We start from the raw sequence: 21,405 nt of genomic DNA, 5'->3' as shown, positions 1-21,405 counted from the left end.
TGCTGTCTATCATGCCTACTGTAGCGCCCCTGGTTGGAGCAGCAAACCCGCAGGGCACTGAGGCCCCACCTCCAACTGCCCAGGAGGTAAACACTTTAGCAATCAACAAACAGGCTGCGATGCCTCTGGAAATGCAAGGGGACCCGGCTGACAGGGAAGTGGAAAGAAGACCAGAGGGGAGCCGGGTCAGACTCAACAGTGTGGTCAGAAGAGAGCGGGTTGACGAGTCTGATAGTCAATCCGTCTCCCTGGTGTTTGAGGAGGCGAGACCGAAGGAAAAAGCAAGGTTGAAAAACCAAGTGTCCCAGCTGAAACATCAACTCCAGGATCTGGAGGAATCACTGAGGGAGAAATCCCGAAGGGAGGATAGGGAACAAAGGTCAGGAAAATCGCACCGGGTAGAGAAGTCCCATCGATCAGAAAAATCGCGCTACACAGAGAGATCAGAGGAACGGGAACCGGAGTACTCCTCTGGTAGACCTGAATATAGAATTCACAAGCGCCACGCTCGTGACGCACCCAGGGACAGAAGGGAGCAGGGGAGGCATAAGGGGGACAAGAGAGCTAAGACATCAAGGCTCCACCCGATCAACAACCGCAGTCCCTTCTCGGACGATATCTTGGCAGATACCTTACCTAGAAGCTACAAGCCCATCTCACTGGATTACAATGGCACTACCGATCCGGAGGTACACCTCAATCGGTTTGAAGGGTTGGTTACGCTGCACATGTACACGGAGGGCATCAAGTGCCGCATCTTTTCAACTACGCTTACTGGACCGGCTCAGTTGTGGTTTGGGATGCTTCCCCCGAACTCTATTCATTCCTTTGAGGATCTACAAACTCGTTTTTTACGTCAGTTCGCGAGCTCGCGGAGGGTAGGGAAATCGGCTCTTTCGTTAATGGATATCAAGAAAGATCAGGGTGAAACGTTGCGGGAATATACAGCAAGATTTAATCTCGCTGCTCTGGAGGTGCCAGAGGCAGAATCCCAAATAAAAAATTGCGCCTATGTCAGAGGACTCAGGCCAGGAATTTTCTTTGACGAATTGCAAATTCGTCCAGCAAGGGATTTTGATGACATTATGGCAAGGTTGCCAGGTTATTTGCAGTTGGAGGATGCCAAAATGGCAAGAAAGGCAGAAACTGATAAGCATAAGATCAAGAAGACCGAGGAAGCACCTGAAAGACAGAGACACCAGGATAGGGCCCCATTCAGAGGGTTGCCTCCGAGAGTATTGCCACCACAGGGAGGAATGCCGTCCCACCAGCAGCGCACAGTGAATGAGGTTACGCGGTTTACCGAGTACACACCCTTGAATAAACCACAGGAAGAAATTTTTCAGTTGATAAAGGATCAGCTGTTCTTTCGGGCACCGGGAACCTACCGGACTGGGCCGCCACAGGAGGGGCCTAATAATAAGCTGTGCGAATATCACAATTCCTTCGGGCATTACACGAAATATTGTGGACATCTTAAACACCAATTGGAATTACTGGTGCGTCAGGGATATCTCGACCACTTCATTGACAGAGGAAATGAGGGCCAGAGGAGGACTGATCAGAGAGATCAGCGGGATCAGAGGGATCAGAGGGATCAGCGAGATCAGAGGGATCAAAGAAATAACCGGGATCAGCGACAAGAGCAGGGGAACAACAGAGATCGCAGGCTTGATGACAATCGTGATAATCGCAGAGAGGGGGCAGACAGGCAAGCTCTTCCTCCCCCCCATACAGGAGGGAAGTTCACATGATTTGTGGAGAGAACGGGATACCCACATCAAATCGGGCTAAAAAATAAGTTGTCAGAGCAGTAAAAACAGGGTACTATCCTAAAAGGGTCATGGAAATTACGAATGCAGCAGAAGAGCCTGCGATCACTTTTGGAGCAGAAGATATACGCACATTGATGTACCCGCATGATGATGCGCTGGTCATCACGGCGGACATTGCCGGCTGCATTATTCACCGTATTTTCGTAGATTCGGGCAGCGCTGTAAACATCTTATATAAGGAATGTCTTCAAAATATGGGAATCAATGCTCGTATTGAGCCGACAAACGCCCCTCTGTTTGGGTTCGGGGGAGAAATGGTCATGCCCCTAGGATATGTAGAGCTGCCATTGATTCTTGGCAGTGCAGTTGCGGGCAACAAAACAAGGATGGTACGGTTCTTAGTGGTGGATATGCCTAAACCCTCGTACAATGTCATACTCGGCCGGCCTGCCTTGACGGCGTTCAAAGCGGTTATATCACTGTTTCATCTGAAAATGAAGTTTCCCATCGAGGGTGGAAGAGTGGGAGAAGTTTGCGGCGATCAAACGACATCAAAAGCATGCCACGTGCAAATGCTCACACAGTCAGCGGGGCAAAAAAGGGAAAGACGGACAGAGGGGTCGGACGCCCGGAAGAAGTGGAAAGTGGGCGAGGTGCATGCCCCAGCAGAGGAACGCCAAGAGTTGGCGGATTTATTAAAAGACAGAGACTCCACAGAGAAAACCGCGCTGGTGTCCACCAGCGATGTTTGCAACATGATTGAATTGTTTCCAGGGAGAGAGGGTTTCCAGACAAAGATTGGATCAGCCATGAGTGATCAAGTCAGAGAAGAGCTCATTAGCTGTCTTCGGAGAAATGCAGATGTATTCGCATTCAGCACCGCAGATCTAAAAGGAATTGATAGAAAATTAGCAGAACATTGCCTCAATGTGGACCCCAAGGTTAAGCCGGTGAAACAGCGGACAAGGAATTTTGGGGCTGAAAAGGACGCTGCAATCAGAGAGCAGGTCTATGAGTTACTAAAAGCCGGGCATATTGAGGAGGTACAATATCCAGAGTGGATCTCAAACGCGGTGATGGTACCCAAGAAAACAAACACTTGGAGGATGTGTGTGGATTTCAGAGATTTAAATGCCGCTTGTCCGAAGGACCACTATCCTCTGCCGAGGATTGATCAATTGGTGGACTCTACTTCAGGATGTGCCTTATTATCCATGATGGATGCATACCAAGGGTATCATCAGGTAAAGATGAACAGGGGAGACATCGCCAAAACGGCCTTTGCCGTCTGTTGTGGAGTATATGGGTGGAAGAGTATGCCGTTTGGTCTGAAGAATGCGGGAGCCACGTATCAGCGAATGATGGAAAAAATTTTCAAAAACCAACTTGCTAAGAATATCTCAGTATACGTGGATGATATGCTTGTTCGGAGTGTGCGGGCAGAGGATCATGTTTCCGACCTGGAGGAGATCTTCACGGTAGTCAGAGATCACAGGCTTATGTTGAATCCAGCAAAATGCACCTTTGGGGTCACAACAGGGAAGTTCTTGGGATATAAAGTCACGCCTGCAGGAATCGAGGTTAACGCCGAAAAGGTCAAAGCTATTATGGAAATGACACCGCCTAGAGGAATCAAGGAGGTGCAGACTCTGAATGGGCGCATCACTGCTCTGAGCAGGTTCATCTCGCGATCAGCAGAGCGGAGCATGCCGTTTTTTAAAGTATTGAGGAAGGGCAGTAAGTTTCTGTGGACAGAGGAATGCCGAGCGGCATTTGAGGATCTTAAAGTGTACCTAGCGAAACTTCCTACTCTGACCAAGCCGGTCCCGGGAGAAACGTTATATCTATATATAGCGGTGGGAGAGGATGCGATCAGCTCTGTGCTTATCAGGGAAGAAGGAAGCCATCAGAAGCCCATCTATTTCGTCAGCCGAATTATTCAAGGTTCTGAATTGAATTATACAGAGATTGAGAAGGCTGCTCTGGTAGTCATGATTACGGCAAGAAAACTGAGACCTTATTTCTTGTCACATCGGGTGGTGGTGCGCACTGCTTTACCTTTCAAACAAGTTTTGGGACGCCCGGATTTGTCAGGGAGAATGGTTAAGTGGGCTGTGGAGTTGGGGGAGTATGACGTGGATTATGAACCGAGAACGGCGATCAAGGCGCAAGCGCTGGCAGATTTCCTACAAGAAACAACTCGGCGTCCCGTGCCAGAGTTCTGGGTTACTTTCGTGGATGGATCAGTAACAAAAGAAGGATGTGAAATCGGGGTTTATATCACTTCGCCAGGTTATGGGACATACCAGTTCGCCATCAAATTCACTTGTCGGTTATCCAACAATGAAGCGGAATATGAGGCCGTGGTCAGAGGGGCTCATATCTTGTCAGAGCTTAAAGCCGAGTGTGTCATCATAAAGACAGACTCCCAGTTGGTTGCACAACAGTTCTCGGGAAGTTATAATATCAAGGATCAGAGGATGAAGGCGTACCATACCAAAATTAGCGAAATGAAAGAAAAGTTCATGGAATTTAAGCTCGAACAGATTTCTCGGGAGGAGAATACGAAGGCCGACCTACTGGCGCGCATGGCTAGCGCAGTAGAGCAAACTTGGAGCGACGAGATTATTCTACTCTGTGATACCAGAGAGATGGAAACTTCGCAGGTGTTCTCAGTAGAGATCAGAGATGATTGGCGGGCTCCGATTATACACTTTCTGAAGACAGGGGAGCGGCTGAGCAGAGAATCCAATCAGAGGGCTCGCTATGAGAACTACTGCTTAATCAACGATCAACTCTTCAAACGATCTTTCACTCAACCTTTGCTAAAATGTTTATCTCCAGAGGAAGCTAATTTTGCTTTGCAAGAAATTCATGCAGGTTGCTGTGGTGGGCATACGGGATTTCGGGATCTTGTGCGCAAAATTATCCAGGGCCGGGTTCTATTGGCCTCACATCAACAAGGAAGCCAGAGAGTTCGTTCGCAAGTGCGAAGCTTGCCAGAGACATGCAGGGCGAATCAATGTACCAGGGGAGCCTATGGGTGTCATGTACGCGGCATGTCCGTTTGACAAATGGGGCATTGATATAGTCGGGAAGTTGCCTACAGCACCGGGAGGGAAATGCTTTCTCATCGTGGCAATAGATTATTTTTCTAAATGGGTCGAGGCCGAGGCGGTGGGCAAGATTGATGAAGTCACAGTGGAGCACTTTATTTGGAGAAACATCTGTTGCAGATTCGGGGTACCGAGAATCATTGTATCTGATAACGGGACTCAGTTCACAGGGCAAAGGATCGCGGATTTCTGCGATCGAATGGATATCACACAACGTTTCGTCTCGGTGGCCCACCCACAAGCCAATGGCCAGGTGGAGCTGGCTAACAGAACTATTTGTGAAGGGATCAAGAAGAGACTGAATCAGAGCAGAGGGAAGTGGGTTGAAGAATTGGATACCGTCCTCTGGGCTTATCGCACCAGTCCAAAGACGGCGATAGGGGAGGCTCCTTTCACGCTGGTATATGGATCCAATGCAGTGGTACCAGCAGAAGCCAGATTGGAATCATACCGCATTATCACTTATGATACGGAACACAACGCCGATCTTCGAAGAACTGAGCTCGACCTTGTGGAAGCACAGCGAGAGGAAGCTCAAATCAGAGCAGCAAAATATAAAAGTGTTATCAAAGCAGGGTACGACAAAAGGATCAGAGCAAGAAAACTGGTCAAGGGCGATCTAGTATTGAAAAGAGCAGACGCGTTAAAGGCGGTGGGCAAGTTTGAAGCAAACTGGGAAGGACCGTTCGTAATCACAGAGGTCTTGGGTGGGGGAGCGTACATATTGTCGGATTCAGACGGCAGAGCTCTCCCCAGACCATGGAATATAAACACACTCAAAAAGTTCTATGTATAACTGCTTCTTAGCAGGAGTAATCACTTGTAGACCGGATACTCTTTTTCCCCACAGGGGTTTTAACGAGGTCCGGGGCCATAATATCAATAAAACAGATATGTGGTTCTAGGGAATTCCCTTGTGTTGTTTCATTTATTTCAATTCTTGCTTTCTTACATTACATATGCTACTTAACATGTTTGTGCAGAGCACTGCACATGTCACCAGAGGGGGGAGTAGGGTGTATACCCGTAATCCCTAATTTTTAAATTCAAAATGCAAACTGCTTCTTAGCAGGACAAGGGAGAAACAAATACAATAACTGCTTCTTAGCAGGCCAAAGGGAAAGCAAGCACCAGGGATGGATACCTTTTCTTCCACACGCCGAGTTCTCTTTCGCCGCCGAGACATGCTCATTCCTCAGATCTACTCCAGCTCCACCCCACGTCTGCAGGAATATTAAGAAAAACAACAAGTCAAAATGCCAAAAAGAAAAAATACAGAAGAAAAACAAACCAATGTCCAGATCCAGGGAATCAACGCTCAGATTTGGAGAAACAACGGCCAGATCCGGGAAACACGGCAATAACGCTCTCAAGCAAGGGAAGCCCGCTCATTACAACCACAAAGTTAGAGATTTGCACCAGAGGCACAGAGGAAAAGGGCGAAGCCTTCAGGGATGTGAATGTTCAGAGGGGAACTTCCCTTATTTGAGTGCTTTACAACCAAGATGGGAAAAAATACGGAAAGTATGAGAGAAGGAATAGCAGATCTAGGGTTTGAGAAGAGAGCAGCTTGGGGCGGCGGAAAGAAAATAAGGGATTCGGAGCTAGGTCATGAAGAATGGAGGGGTATATATAGAGATGGTATCGGGCCTAAGTAAGGGGCCAAGGGGTAATGGGCTTATGCGAATTTATGGGCCGGAGAAGGGAGTAAGAAGTAATTGGGCCAACATGTTCATAACAGAGTATTGCACATGTCACCAGAGGGGGGGGTAGGGTGTATACCCGTAGTCCCCAATTTTCAAATTCAAAAATGACTTCTCAACAAGTAAAGGGAAAAACAGAGGGATCACGCTCCAGCAGAGCAGAGGAAAGCGCTCGTAAGCCGCGAAAGTTGGTTGTGCCATCCGGGCCTTCCATGCTCCGCGCAGAGGGAGGGAAGCGCTCGTAAGCCACGAAAGTTGGTTGCGCCATCCGGGCCTTCCATGCTCCGCGCAGAGGGAGGGAAGCGCTCGTAAGCCGCGAAAGTTGGTTGTGCCATCCGGGCCTTCCATGCTCCGCGCAGAGGGAGGGATACTATTTAATCGTAAGCCGCGAAAGTTGGTCGTGCCATCCGGGCCTTCCATGCTCCGCGCAGAGGTGGCACTTAATCGTAAGCCGCGAAAGTTGGTTACACCCCCCGGGTCCTCCATGCTCCGCGCAGAGGTTGTCCTTAACCGTAAGTCACGAAAGCTGGTCACACCCCCCGGGTTTTCCACGCTCCGTGCAGGGTGTTCTTTCAATCGTAAGCCGCGAAAGTTGGTCAGTGCCATCCGGGCCTTCCATGCTCCGCGCAGAGGTGGCACATAATCGTAAGCCGCGAAAGTTGGTTACACCCCCCGGGTCCTCCATGCTCCGCGCAGAGGTTGTCCTTAACCGTAAGTCACGAAAGCTGGTCGCACCCCCCGGGTTTTCCACGCTCCGTGCAGGGTGTTCTTTCAATCGTAAGCCGCGAAAGTTGGTCGTGCCATCCGGGCCTTCCATGCTCCGCGCAGAGGTTGCACATAATCGTAAGCCACGAAAGTTGGTTGCAGCCCTCCTGGGTCCTCCATGCTCCGTGCAGAGGTTGCACTTAACCGTAAGCCACGGAAGTTGGTCGCACCCCCCGGGTTTTCCATGCTCCGTGCAGGGGGTTACTATTTAATCGTAAGCCGTGAAAGTTGGTCGTGCCACCCGGGCCTTCCATGCTCCACGCAGAGGGTTACTATTTAATCGTAAGCCGTGAAAGTTGGTCGTGCCACCCGGGCCTTCCATGCTCCACGCAGAGGGTTACTATTTAATCGTAAGCCGTGAAAGTTGGTCGTGCCACCCGGGCCTTCCATGCTCCACGCAGAGGGTTACTATTTAATCATAAGCCGCGAAAGTTGGTTGCACCCCCCGGGTCTTCCATGCTCCGCGCAGAGTGCTCAAGCTTGGATGGGAAGCAGCTTGGATGGGAAGCACGAAATCGCTAACAAAGAAATTAACCAAATCCTCGTCAGAGGAGGCGGTAAAATCCTTTCCAGAAGAACCAACCAAATCCTCGTCAGAGGAGGCGGTAAAATCCTTTCCAGAGGAATCAACCAAATCCTCGCCAGAGGAGGCGGTGAAATCCCTTCCGGGGGAAATCAACCAAATCCTCGTCAGAGGAGGCGGTGAAATCCTTTCCAGAGGAATCAACCAAATCCTCGCCAGAGGAGGCGGTGAAATCCCTTCCGGGGGAAATCAACCAAATCCTCGTCAGAGGAGGCGGTGAAATCCTTTCCAGAAGAGTCAACCGAAGTTCCTGCCAGAAGAATCAACAGAACCCCCACAACGGAAATCAGAGAAGTCTTGAAGGAGAAAATCAAAGAAACACTGACAACAAGCATGATGAGCCAAACCAAGCCAAGCACAGATTCAACATGAACGTGAAAGCAACAAAAACAACACAAGTAATGAAAGGGAAAAAGCAATACAAGCAGGGAAGAAATTTCATATAAACAGGCCGAGAAGGTGTAGTTGCATATCAAAAACGGGAGGTAAATGTTAAGTTCATACAGACCAAAAAATTACAAAAATTTTATTAACTCAGGCAGGAGGAACGGAAGCATCTCTATCAATGACAGAAGGGGCAGGAGCAGAGGCAGATGAAACCGGGGGAGGAACACCACTCGTAGAGACTTGGCCAGAAACGGCTCCCTCTGCGAACACGGGCAACATGCCAGCTTCCTTCACCGTGGGAAGACGGACCCCCAAGTCCACCAATTTCACAGCTTCTTGTACGAACGTTTTTTCATCTCGATACAGGGAAAAAAGCTGATCCATCGCAGAGGAGGAGGAAGCGGAATCTTCAGAAATGAAGGCCGCCAAATCAGAGGGCAGAGGAGGCACCACACCATACTGGAAAAAACTCCGGGTACTTTTGTTGGTGGGATCCCGCAGCCGGTTCACAAAGCCCGCCAGGGAAGCAGAGACAACAGGCGCATACAATGGAGCGGAGGGCACTGAAGCAGACCCAACCCCAAAGGCGAAATAGGGAATGGCCCTATCCAGCACTGGATACCACCATTCTGGTTTCTTCGGAGAATTCGCAGGGATCCCCATCAGCCTATTTATTTCCTCATCATTGAGGTTATCCATCAGGGCATGCAAATCCAGGGTAGCGAGCTGCTCCGAGGTCGCCCCTGCCATTTCTAACGCCTTGGAGGCGGACTGCTGTATCACATAGGCAAAGAGGGGTCCGAAATCCTCCAGGTATTCTTGAGTCCGCTTGAAGGCCGCCAGGGTGCCTTCCAGCATCAACCCCAGAAAGTGTTGACCCTGCGGAGACAAGAAATACTCCAGGCGCTGATCTCGCGCCCCCAGGACGTAGGCACGATTCTGCGCTTCCACGAGCGTCTTCTTCCAATCACGCCGAGTCGCCTTGTAGGCTTCCTCATATCCAGCCTTGAACCTAGCCAGGTTCTCATGACTTTCCTTGGTTACCCTTGTTAATTCAGAAACCAGGGAGGACTTCTCCACTTCCGATTGGGCCAGCTGGGCCTTCAACTCAGCAATCTCTGCTTCAGCCTTACTCAGACGTTCCACCACCCCAGCAACATCATCATCACGCTTGGCGAGGTCAGCCTGCTCCTTCTCTCTTTCTTTTTCTGACATATCATAGTCATGAATACACTTAACAGCTCCCCACATCCGAGCCTCCACCTGCAAGAAGACAAAAAGGATTCCGACAGAACAATAAAGAGGTTAGTAATTTCGTTTTTACTATGATAAAAGGTATAAAAAGTAAGGTACCTGAAGAGCCAACTGGCACAACTGAGTAACTAAAACCCCCCGGGTTAGCTTCTCCACTTTTTCCTGGTCCTTGGAATGGACACGAGCTATCAAGGCATCGAATAACGCCTGCCCCGACAGACTCGAAATCGGTCCAGGAACAACATCCTCTGGTTCTTCGGCAGAGGCCACAGCTTTGCCCTTGCCTTTTCCACCTGCAGAGGGGAGGGTCTTTAATCCACCGGCAGGCTTCTTCGCTGGTTCCTTACCCTTTCCCCCGGAGGAAGGGAGGACCTTCGAACCACCAGTGGACTTCTTCGCTGGCTCCTTAGACTGACCGGCCTTCTTCAGGCCTTCTTGTTTCTCCTTCTCCCCCACGGAGATCAGGGAACCCCTCTTCCTTTTCTTTGAAAGTTCAGCCAAGGTGACACCGGGGACCGAGTCAGGTGAAGGAACTTCATCAGTAATATCCACAATCTGGATATCCCTTTCACAGGTGCCAGAAGCACCATCAGTCCTGGGACGCGTGCTCCTATGAACAAGGGCGCCTGCATCAACCTCTTCTGCATCAAAGGGGGGGAGGCTTCCACATTCCCCTCTGGGACTTCTACCACAGGAGGGAGGGCGACCAGCTCGGCCCCAATTGGCCGTTCTGAGGGGCTTGTTCCAGAAGCAGAACCCCCGGTACCATGCTCCCCGCTACGAGCGGGAGAAGCAATGGCAGGCAAATTGTCCCCACATTTCTTTCTCCAAGACATGTCTGCAATTTAAAACGCTACATCATTAGCATCCGGGTAACAAAAGTTAATATATTTTTCTAATTTATATTTTTTTTTACCTATCGATTTCTTTGGATATAGGGGAAATAGATCATTGTATGCCAGTGCCGAATTGTTCTCAACAAGATATTTACAGTCTAAGGGCTGGGCCTCGTTCATAGCATTAAGATGAGCTATAATACTCAGATCACGGGTTGAAGGGACGTCGGAAGAGGCTGGTTTATAAGTAGTGCGAGGGTTATGCCACTCCAGCTCCGAAACGTGATACTCGCGCCAAGTGCCGAAGAGGGTGCGCACATAACAGTAATGGCTCAGAAAGCCCTTATCAAGGGAATTTAGAGAGGAAAGAAAGGTAGTAGGATATTTGGGAAGACCAGCAAAACTATACAGGGGACTGCCCTGCATGCGAAGAGATTGGGTTTGACAGAATAGTTTGGCGGTATCCCCAACACCGTGAGCCCGACATAGAATATGGAAGGCATATAACCTTCGGATAGCAGAGGGGGTGACTTGAAAGAAAGGGATGCGAAAATGATTACAAACATCAACCAGAAGGGTAGGAGGAGGGAGCCTTAGGCCGGCATCTATTTGGGCTTTCCAGACGACTATCACTTTGGGATGGCGAAGGCTTTCGGGGGGTGTTGAATCTTTAGAGAAGGCTTCGAATTTTAAACCTTCGGGGTGTCGGCATTTACTCTTCAGTTTCTCCACCGCTGCGACATCAAGACGGGATTCAGGAACACGCTTGGGAGGCTGGGGTATCTTTCTGGTTCTCTTTTTAGATGGAGAGGGACTTGGAGTAGCTTGGGAATTGTGAGAGAAAGAGGAGGAAGGAAGATTTTCGAGTTCCTGGGGTTGGGGAGAAGAAGATAAAGAATTTTGAGGAGAAGGCGAGCGCGAGGGTTGGGGAGCGGAAGTAGAGGTCATTGTCGGAAAATTTCAAATCCTAGGGTTTCTAAACACGCTCAATCAGAGCACCAACAATTACGCTACTGCGCTACAACTAATTACAAATATGGGAAGAAGAGGGTACGCGAATTACCTAGACCAGAGAAAGATTGATGATAAAACCTGGAGCGAATACACCGGAATCGGGAGAGAATCACCGGAACAGGGAGAGAATCGCCGGAACAGGAGGGAGAATCGCCGGAATTCGCAGATGAAGAAGTTTGAGAAAGCCGGAGAAGAAGAATAGTGAAAAATGGGAGTTCGAATCGACTAAGTAAAAATATACGCGGGCAACTACCAATATGCGGGATGAACGACACGTGGCATACGGAAATAAATCGACGGCTAAAAATCCCTACGGAAAGGCGAAAAGACGCAAAGGCTAAAAAGTAACCTCGGGGTACGGGAAAAAGCACTGTAGATCGGGCAGGCATTTAATGCAGGTGACGTCATCCATGCGGGCGAATCCTCTGACTAGTTGCACTATTCCAGAAGTGAACTAGCCAGACCAGGGGGGGAGTGACAAAAACACCAGAGAGCAACTTACAGGACTTACCTTTATTTTCGTAAAATATTAGAGTGTTTATATCTTCATGACTTGCAGGGATCAGGGAAAACATCATAGCACCAGCTTTAACAATACTACAATGGTTGAACACGAAGAATACCCGGTTCAACCAGACTAGAGGGGGGAGTGGTTGATGAGGAGTAATATGTGCAGAGTAGGGAAAGAATACAAATCAGAGGAATCGACCCCACTGGCGGGACGAATATGGCAGAAGAGATACACTCACCAAAGAAGTCACCATCATCAGAGAAGTCATCCGTGTCAGATAAGTCCTCCACGTCAGAGAAGTCATCCATGTCAGAGAAGTCCTCCACGCCAGAGAAGTCATCCACGTCAGAGAAGTCCTTCATGCCAGAGAAGTCATCCGTGTCAGAGAAGTCCTCCACGCCAGAGAAGTCATCCACGTCAGAGAAGTCCTTCATGCCAGAGAAGTCATCCGTGCCAGAGAGACCGCCTCTTTCAGAAGGATCGCCAAAGACGCGGAGGATTTTCCCGCGTGAAGATGAAATTCCTGATATACCCTTCAATCACGTCAAACGCATGCACTAGCATCGATTTTACCTTTTTACCCTCAATTGTAATCTATAAATAGGCCTCGTGCTCGTGTATTACATTTTTTTTACGCTATCATTTGCTCTCGAATACTACAGTTATATTTTGCTCTCAATTCTCCGATTGTTACTTCATCCTTTCCGATCAACTTTACTAGGTATAGTTTACGCCTTTCATTCCATAGTTTAGGTGTTGGTTTCGTTAAACACCACTAACATATATAGGAATATCTGCGGAATCAATAGGAGGAGTAAAGGGAAAGGAAATTATGCAAAGGGACTAATTGAAGACATATAAAATTGTGTAGGTGCCTCCAATAAGTACGTTGGACTCACTTTTCAACTTTGAAAATGGGTAGACTTTGGAATAACGAATTCCATCACATCAAATTAATGACTCCTTATTTTATCTCCTAAACAAACGAATAGGACAATCAATCAATTCGCTTATGAAAAAAATACATTATATTAAGAGTTAATTGCATATAAATTATTGAATTTTCAATAAATTCTCGTTTCATGCATCAACTTTAAAATTTGTATTAAAATTACTTAATTATTATTTTTTTCTCATTTTGTATACTCACTCATTTTCCGACATAATGACATGACATAAATATGACCGCGAATCGACGCCGTATTGTGTAGTTGGATATAAACAACGTCATTTCAGACACAAAATTTAGTGAAAAAATGAGCCTGATCGAGTATGTAAAATAAGACAAATTAATAGCTAAGCAGTTTCAATACGAATTTTAAAATTTGTGTGCAAATCGAGGATTTATTGAAATTTCAATAATTTATATAGAATTAACCCCTTATATTAACCTATCAATATCTAATAAGTCAATCCATAGAGAGCTTATAATTAAGATTTTAATTTGTTTACAATTTAGCGGCTTATAAGTAGCAAAAGAATCTATTGATTCACCTTTGAGATTAAACTAAAGTCACCCTTCAAATAAAACCTTGCACATATAGAGCCTCTAAATAGGGTTCAATTAAAAGTTAATTAAATTGTGACTATCAATTGATACTAGTTCTATTACTAACATGTTACACATTACTAAGTATATACATAAAACATTGATTTTAATCTATGTTGTTAAAATTATCATATACTCCCCTAATTCACATAATTATGTTTCTGATTGTGAACTAAACAATAACTAAGGAAAAAAAAAGGCAAATGCTCTAATCTAACCTTGACAGAATAATTATTTCACGAATTCATATCAAACCCAAACAAAGAATTCAAAAGGAAATACAAATTCTCTATGTTAGAATATTACCAAAGTTTAGAATGTGAAAAGAACTGCCTTAGAATTTGTTAAAACCAGTATTTAAAAAAAAATCCCCCTAATGTCACAGATGGTCTCCTCAGCTGCTGGGCTCACACCAAAAAAATCCCCAAGCAGCCTTGAAAGAAATTCAACTCCCCAAAAAAACATGTAGATGGTCTTTGCCAGCATTTAGCAAACCCTTCACTTGTATTGCATTTCCTGCATAAGAATAGAAGATTTATTGAATCGGGTGATATAGTAACGAGTTTTCAGCACAAACTTCATCGCGATTGTAGGTAGGTGGTGCTCGAAAGAGTCGTGAAAACAATACTTGGTATAAACACTTGATCTCTAGAAATCAATTTAAATTTTCAAAGCTAAAGATAATAAAGGATGCTATATGCAGATGTTAAAACACTGTCAAATAAAAGGAGCTAGAGTCAATTTTTCGTTTTCTCCAAACGCATGTTAACATGGTCGAAGCAATTCAAGTCGAGCTTCTTCAACATGATCATAGAAAAGTGGGGAAAGAGAAAGGGGGAAATGATTGTCTTACATGAGGATACGTGGGCATGTAGTACACTGGCCGGTGTTGTCCTACTGTCATCTGCTGTCCATACTGCAAGAAAACTAAATTAAATTTCCACAGCGCCACAAATTGTGGGCAAACCCAGAGTAGAGCAAAATACAACAAACCTGAGGTCCATTTGGATGGTAATATGGCTGCGGCATTGGTGAAGCCTGTGGATTATACATAACTGGCTGCTGAGCAGCAAAAGAAGGTCCAGCCTGCATAATCATAATAAGCCCAAAATGGATCAGTTAGAGTTAAATTTACCTAAGAAAATGACAGGAATACGATGATCAAGATGACGATGAAAAAGTAACAAGGAGATGAATAAGGAACTAGTTTCATCTCAATAATTGAATATTTCGACACAGTATTTCTTTAGCTTATGCATTCTCGTTCTAAATTTACTGTCACGCGGTCTTTAAAATTAGTAGTTCATTTCATCATAAGTTATTATACCACACATGTTTGACAGCCAAGGCAAATATTCTAGACCATATAAACAAAGATAAAAGGCAAGTGGCAATAGAGATGTGTGCATTCACCCCAACACCAGCTGGCATGCCATGCATATGCGTCGCAGCAGTCATGTTAGCTGGATAGTAGAAGGAATTATCTGCAGCAGGAGAAGACGGCCTAGGCGTCTGAAATGGGACGAAGCTCTTAGCATTTGCATTCAATTTAAATTCCTGAAAGAATATGAATACGAGTAAGAGAGTTAGCAAAAGATGTAAGTTCGATGCACCACAGGAGAAGATGACACTAAATTATGAATCGCGTGCATCAAATTTCCAATCCTGTAGTTCACCTTGGCATGTGGATTTAGTGTTGACTTCTCTGAAGACAACGAAGCAACAGATGAACTAGGAGACAATCCACGGCCAGCAGAAGTTGAAGTACCTCCTCCACGATCAGAAGCAGATGATGCAGAACTACTGGTCCGAGCAAGAGAGATAGCTACCCCTTGTGCTTCAGGACATGCTGTACCATCTGCTAACTCGTTGAAGAAACTTCCCTTATCCTGACCTTTGGATGAAACACGTGATGGATCAAAGGCAGTAGCATTTGCAGATAATCCAACCTTAGGACAGCTTTCTTTACTCAATGAGTTTGAACCTGAGAATGTAATCACATCAATCTTAACAAATAAAAAGATGAATAACATGGCACAACGGGAAATAGATTCAATAGAACTCAGAATAAGCCAAAGAAGAAGAAAATTAAGGTCAGAATAGTCTCATCCAAAGAAAAAAATGTCAATTCAACAACTCTAATAAATCCTATAAAAATTTGAAAAACTCATCCAATAAAAAGAAAGCTATGACTGATTTAAATGAAGGAAAAGCCAAAAACAGCCACCTCTCTTCAAATAAGAAAGGAAAACTTGATCGAGAAGGAGAGTTCATGATTATTATGATAAGAAAAACTGCTATCAGGACCAAATATATGTATGTGGCTAGAACAAATAAGAGAGATCGCTCACCCTCAGCTTTAGATGCTTGACTCCGATCATGTGACTGCAAAGAAAAGGAAGCGACAGTTAGATCCATCAACAACAATTTAAAGAAACGCCATCAAGCTGCAGAGCACTCAACAGACTCTCACTTCTTGCATTCCTTCGTCCTCCTGAGGGTAACTGTTTGCAGGATGTTTAGCATAACCATCCAACACTGAATGATCTGCATCCCTGCTAATAGCAGCAAGTGAAGAAAGCCTTTCTCCCTAAACAGAGAAAACGGGACATATTACTCGAAACTTATATTTCAAATGCAGCAAAGAGTAAATTGGGACGAGAGTATGAGATATAACTATAAGTAGACCGAGTAAATTGCAGAAAAATGGGAAAACTATAATGAAGATCACATTCTAGTTATAGCTGTCTACTTGAGGCGAACAAGCCCTTTTACTGTGCATCCAACTGCAGCAGGTGAATGCAAGTAACAATTTCAAACTCAATTGTCAAATAAATGGATGTTCATATGACAGCTTATTCAAACTCCTTTAAGCGAGATGAATTAGCAAATGACACCCTCAGAGGTGGAAACAGATACATAAAAGGTATAGTGTTATTCTAAATAAAACCAAAGAATCAGAGAGCAGAGGGAAAATATGCTTTGTTCACCTATATGTTCAACATAGACGGCGAGTAAAATACTTTAGCACCAATCCGGAATTCCGGATATATATTACTGATTAATACGAGTGCTTGGTTTGAATACTAAAAAACATTTACCACCCAATCCCCGCCTCCACCAGAAGCATAATACATAAGGGGTGGACATCAGAGAATGTAAGAGTAGCTATCAAGCATAGCCTCAGTGTCTGTAGCAGCAAAAAATGTTTGTCGTTATAAAATAAAGATAAGGAAGCAGGAGAAGAATGTGTTGAAGACAATTAGTTGGCCTCTAGATGGAATGCCAGAGCATGCTGGAATTCTGAAAGTAAAAAGTAGCTTTGGTTATAACCCAGATAATTCATGGATTAGATGCACATATTGTTACTTTTTAGGTATAACTAATGAACTGGAAATACTACCCCTTCATCACTATTCTAGAGTTTTGATAATCTGAGAGACGGAAGAGAGATTGAGGAAGCAACATAAGACAGCTATTACTCCCTATGGACAATTGACAGTACACCAATAATAATGCCAGCTAAAATGGAAATCATAAACAATTTCAGAAATTCTACCGTCACTAAAGATCTCAACGACAGTTGATTTCCACTGGTTTTCCCCCTACTCATGTCTGTGCGAGTTCTGCTAATATAAGAACCAGAGACATCTCCAAATGTTTCATCATTTTGTGAATCCAAGACTGTCTCCACAATCTCTTCATATGCGCTGTCATCATTCCCCCGGTAGACTGAAGAAAAGCGAGTTTCTTCATCCATCTCAATGTTTCCATCAACTTGAATACCTCTTTCCTACACAATAACATGACTGAGATAAACAAAAAGCAGATACTAAAGGAAAGATAAAGAACAGTAAGTCAAGTCTCAGTCCAACCTCTGCAAGATGAATATCAAGGGTTTGCTCACCCTCAATCTCTCTAGCTATCTTTAGTGCTTCTCTTTCCAATTCTCTTGTCTGAGGGCCTCTATCGAGCTTCGTTGTGTAAAGCTCCTCATCAAAGGTGCTCTTGACTCCAAATAAAGTTTTATTTACCTCAAACTGATCCCAGCCTCTGATATGCAAAATTGCAAATAAAGGTACCATACTAGTCAAAATAGCATCACATATACTGAATTAATTGGAGATTTGGAGGAACTTTGCCATGAATATATAGTAAGTTTACCAATTGAAATCCTATAGAATTTCTAAAAGGTAATATATTGCTACCTCTGAGACCATGGCTTAAAGCATACTGAACATTTAACCACAAATTTAAGTAGAATAGAGGTTTTAGGTATTATCTAAATTCATACATGCAAACATGCTTAAGCAAAATTTAGAGAAGAAATATCCCAACCTGTTCCAAGGACCATCAAATATATTCTCCAGTTCAGGACACCCAGGATCATCTTCATCAGGGACCCATCGTTCCAATTCTCTCCCCGCCTCTACATGCCGAGATTGTGATATGCAGGAATCTGTCATAAGCTCTTGCTGCTTTTCACGCTGGAGCTCACTCAAGAACCCATCCCTAATTACAGGTACGTCCTGTTCCAGTTACAATTTACAAATAAGATTTACTTTAGGATTTTAAATACAATTACAAAAAAATCCATGTTAGCAGAATGCTCTGCATCACAATCAAGAGGACATAGAATAAAAACGGTACAGGTAACTTTATCATGCAAATACCAATATAGCAGTCCAAATTTGGCATCTGAAAAAAAATGTACAAGGACAGAAATCTGTTGAACCTTTGCTATAACTTGCACAAGATCCCTAGCAGGTATGATCAAAGTCTTAGAAGGAGGTTTGGAAGAATCTGAAATATTTTTCTTCCCTTGAGAACCAATCTTAACTGAGTATGCCATTTTCAGAATAACTCCTATACCAACAAAAAGAAGTAAATGTCAGGGTGATTTTGTAACTGCAGGGTGAAAAATAGGTCTTAAACCACAGAAAGATGCTTTTATCAATAACCTTATCCAGCTATGTTTTCTTAACGTACCATAATCATCCCCGCTGATAGCATGAAAGATTCCAGAAAATACAGATCCATCATGCACCTGTACTTCCACTTGATGCCCAATGAGGCATGTAGTTAAATATATAAGTCTATCACAAGAATTTGATTCATGGGATTCTCCTACACCTAAAGTGACTCGGAGTTAGATTTGGCAGATTATACACAAACTATGAGTGCACAATCATGAATTCTTAACAAAACTGTTCCTGCTATCAGCTGAAACTTACTATTGAAGCTTGTTGCAGTATCTCCTTCAATTTTATGGTGACCATGTCCGTTAGAAGAGGATCTGGGTGGCACAGCTTGCTGCGTATTCATCTTCAGGAGATGCAAACAAATAAACTAGACCCAGGTCCAGAAAATGTACTGCAGAGAAAACAAACAGTACAATAAAAAATCTTTCACCAGACACAAGAAAAAGTTCAACAAAAGAGAATGAGACAGTTGAACAGGGGCGTTCCAAGACTTTCAACAAGATAACTTCTCTTGGTAATATGAAAGGAAACAACACGACATCATTATTTAGATGTTGCCATAGCTAAAACATAATAACTTAAGAGTTTGCTCACACACAATAACTTAAAAACCATAATGTATGAAACAGTATTGCTAAAATCTGAAGCATAAACACTTAAAATCTAAATTATCTTTATAAATAAACGCTCGAACTCTAAAGATTCCACAAAGCTAGAAACTTGGTGTAATACTACAGAAAAGAAGCAAAATGGGGAAAGCTTAGCAAAAGAATGAAACAAAATACCCAGGAAAAATAACTATCCAAGCCTAGCATGCATCAACAGATCACTCCAATATCCATCAAAAGATTAATTTACTAATAGGCAAAAATAGCAACTTCAATCAAACATAATGGTTCTTGATAACAATCATCATTAACAAATAACAACCAAAATAAACAAACATAAATAAAGAACGAACTGTTTCCAACGCACCTTAGCAAGCACCAAGCAACGAAATGGGTTAACTTAAAATTCTGCAGAAACAAAATTATTATATTGGCCGCTATTTTCTTTTGTTTATCTTCAGCTATAGCAGTTTTCTGAATAGAACCCAAAAGAACATTACCACAATGGATACAATTAACTTAATTGGGAACTAAATCACCCTAAAAAAATTCCTCCTTGAACCTTGAGTTTTATTCACGGAACAAATCCATTAAACTATGAATCCTGTGATGCAGAGAGGGGTCTCGGAATATACTCACGGGAAATAGAATGGAAGATGTAGACAGAGAGGCAACCTCGGAGAAGGGTTTGATCGAAACAATAAAGCGACGTCGTTGCAGTTTGTAGTTTGAGGGCTACCGCCGCGAAAAAACCGGGCCCGAATCAGGAAATGGTACTAATTGTGATATGCATTTGGCAAAACTGCAAATATACGGTACCCGGAGACCCGACCCGAATGAGATCTGCCTTCGCATTTCGCGGAAGAAGCGGGTTTGAAATCAGATGAATTTTGTTTTACTCCTTTGCCCCTTTCTCCACCAGTTAACTATGTGGACTGTGGAGTGATTTTGTTTTTGCAAACCCTAATTTTTTTTATTAGGGTTGTCTATACAGTGATTGGCTATCGGTTAATACCGAATTCGGTTATAAAATAATCGATTTTTCTGCTATTGTTTCGGTATCAGTTAATAGTTTGACAAGTAATTTAAGTATCGGTTAACCTAAAAAATTAATTGAATTAATCGATTAACTGAATTTGTAATATAATACTATTATTATATTTATAATTAAACTTAAAATCATTAAAATAAATAAATAATTCTAATTATATTATATCGGTTCGAATCGGTTAATGTTTTTGGAATATTATTGTGCCCATTATTATTATTTTTAGTATTTAAACAATTAAACTAAAAAATTCATATTTTATTATTATTATTATTATTATTATTATTATTATTATTATTATTTAAGATAATTGAACTTGGATCGCTTATTGAATAATTGATTTTTAAGTGAATTTCAAATTCGGTACTTGAACCATTTGACGGCCCTAATTTATTTATCATTTAGATCTGTATGACTTTCCCTATGATACAATTTACAAGTGTTATTTTAGTTTCTAATGACTACCTCATTTCAACAAGTTTAAATTTTACCTATGATACAATTTACAAGTCTTATTTTAGTTTCTAGTGACTACCTCATTTCAACAAGTTTAAATTTTACCGACTAAGTCGAACTTATCGCACCACATTTTTTTTGATAAATTAATAATATTAAATAAAAAAAATTTAAGACCACATTACAGAATACTTGAATTCAAGACCTTTGATTTTAGACATTAATCATTTATTGCTTGATCAACACACGCACGTCATCGTACCACATTTTATTGCACAAGTGGCTTTATCATGGCGGCTAACAAATGAATAAATAAGGGATGTGGTCGAAAATTAACACTAGTTTGTAATAGTTTCAGCCTAATTGGCTCAAATTGAATAGTCGGACAAGGCGATAAGATTGCCTAAAATCTTGGGGTTGGCCTTGAAAGGTGAAGCCAGTCAGAAACCAATATAATGATCAAAAAATTGAACATCGAAGGAAAAATTATAATCCAAAACAACTTAATGCAATTGGTCGGAATAGAATAAGGTTGACCCATTTGACATTCATATTGGTGACATAATAAAGGTCCAATCCAAATTTAACTTATTTTGTCTTACTTGACATGTACAAATCCTACCCATCTAAGATGGAGGTGGGAATTTATTTTATTTTTCTCCTAGGTATTGGCTTATTGCATACTTTTGAATCGACTCTTCTAATATGAATAGTCTCTTTTATCATGTGATAGACTTATAGTTGTCGACAGTTCCTTCTAAGGGTGATATGACTACCAATAATTTTGACCTAAAGGGTAGAATCATTTTTGGTGAGCT

General features: G+C 43.4%; 1 protein-coding gene across 5 annotated transcripts; it reads right to left on the bottom strand.

Moving 5' to 3' along the window:
* Positions 1 to 13,697: 13,697 nt before the first annotated feature.
* Positions 13,698 to 20,082, bottom strand: LOC130990789 (polyadenylate-binding protein-interacting protein 4-like). Of its 5 annotated transcripts, XM_057915034.1 has the most exons (15): positions 19,646 to 20,001; positions 19,451 to 19,557; positions 18,728 to 18,866; positions 18,483 to 18,626; positions 18,229 to 18,359; positions 17,832 to 18,022; positions 17,369 to 17,546; positions 17,053 to 17,286; positions 15,967 to 16,083; positions 15,845 to 15,878; positions 15,170 to 15,477; positions 14,907 to 15,050; positions 14,487 to 14,579; positions 14,347 to 14,409; positions 13,698 to 14,009 (listed from the first exon to the last, which is right to left on the bottom strand). In XM_057915034.1, the coding sequence occupies exons 3-15, from the start codon at positions 18,816 to 18,818 to the stop codon at positions 13,992 to 13,994; spliced, it is 1,746 nt and encodes a 581-aa protein (XP_057771017.1). In that variant the 5' UTR covers positions 18,819 to 18,866; positions 19,451 to 19,557; positions 19,646 to 20,001; the 3' UTR covers positions 13,698 to 13,991. The 5 variants fall into 5 exon arrangements, with proteins under 5 accessions (XP_057771017.1, XP_057771024.1, XP_057771030.1 ...); XM_057915041.1 differs by lacking the exon at positions 19,451 to 19,557 and having other exon boundaries at positions 19,759 to 20,082; XM_057915047.1 differs by lacking the exon at positions 19,451 to 19,557 and having other exon boundaries at positions 18,483 to 18,620; positions 19,723 to 20,002.
* Positions 20,083 to 21,405: the final 1,323 nt, after the last annotated feature.

This window comes from Salvia miltiorrhiza, chromosome 1, assembly GCF_028751815.1.
Source record: "Salvia miltiorrhiza cultivar Shanhuang (shh) chromosome 1, IMPLAD_Smil_shh, whole genome shotgun sequence".
NCBI lineage: Eukaryota > Viridiplantae > Streptophyta > Magnoliopsida > Lamiales > Lamiaceae > Salvia > Salvia miltiorrhiza.
Note: the sequence above shows the minus strand (reverse complement) of the source record. Positions and strands in the feature narration are given on the sequence as shown.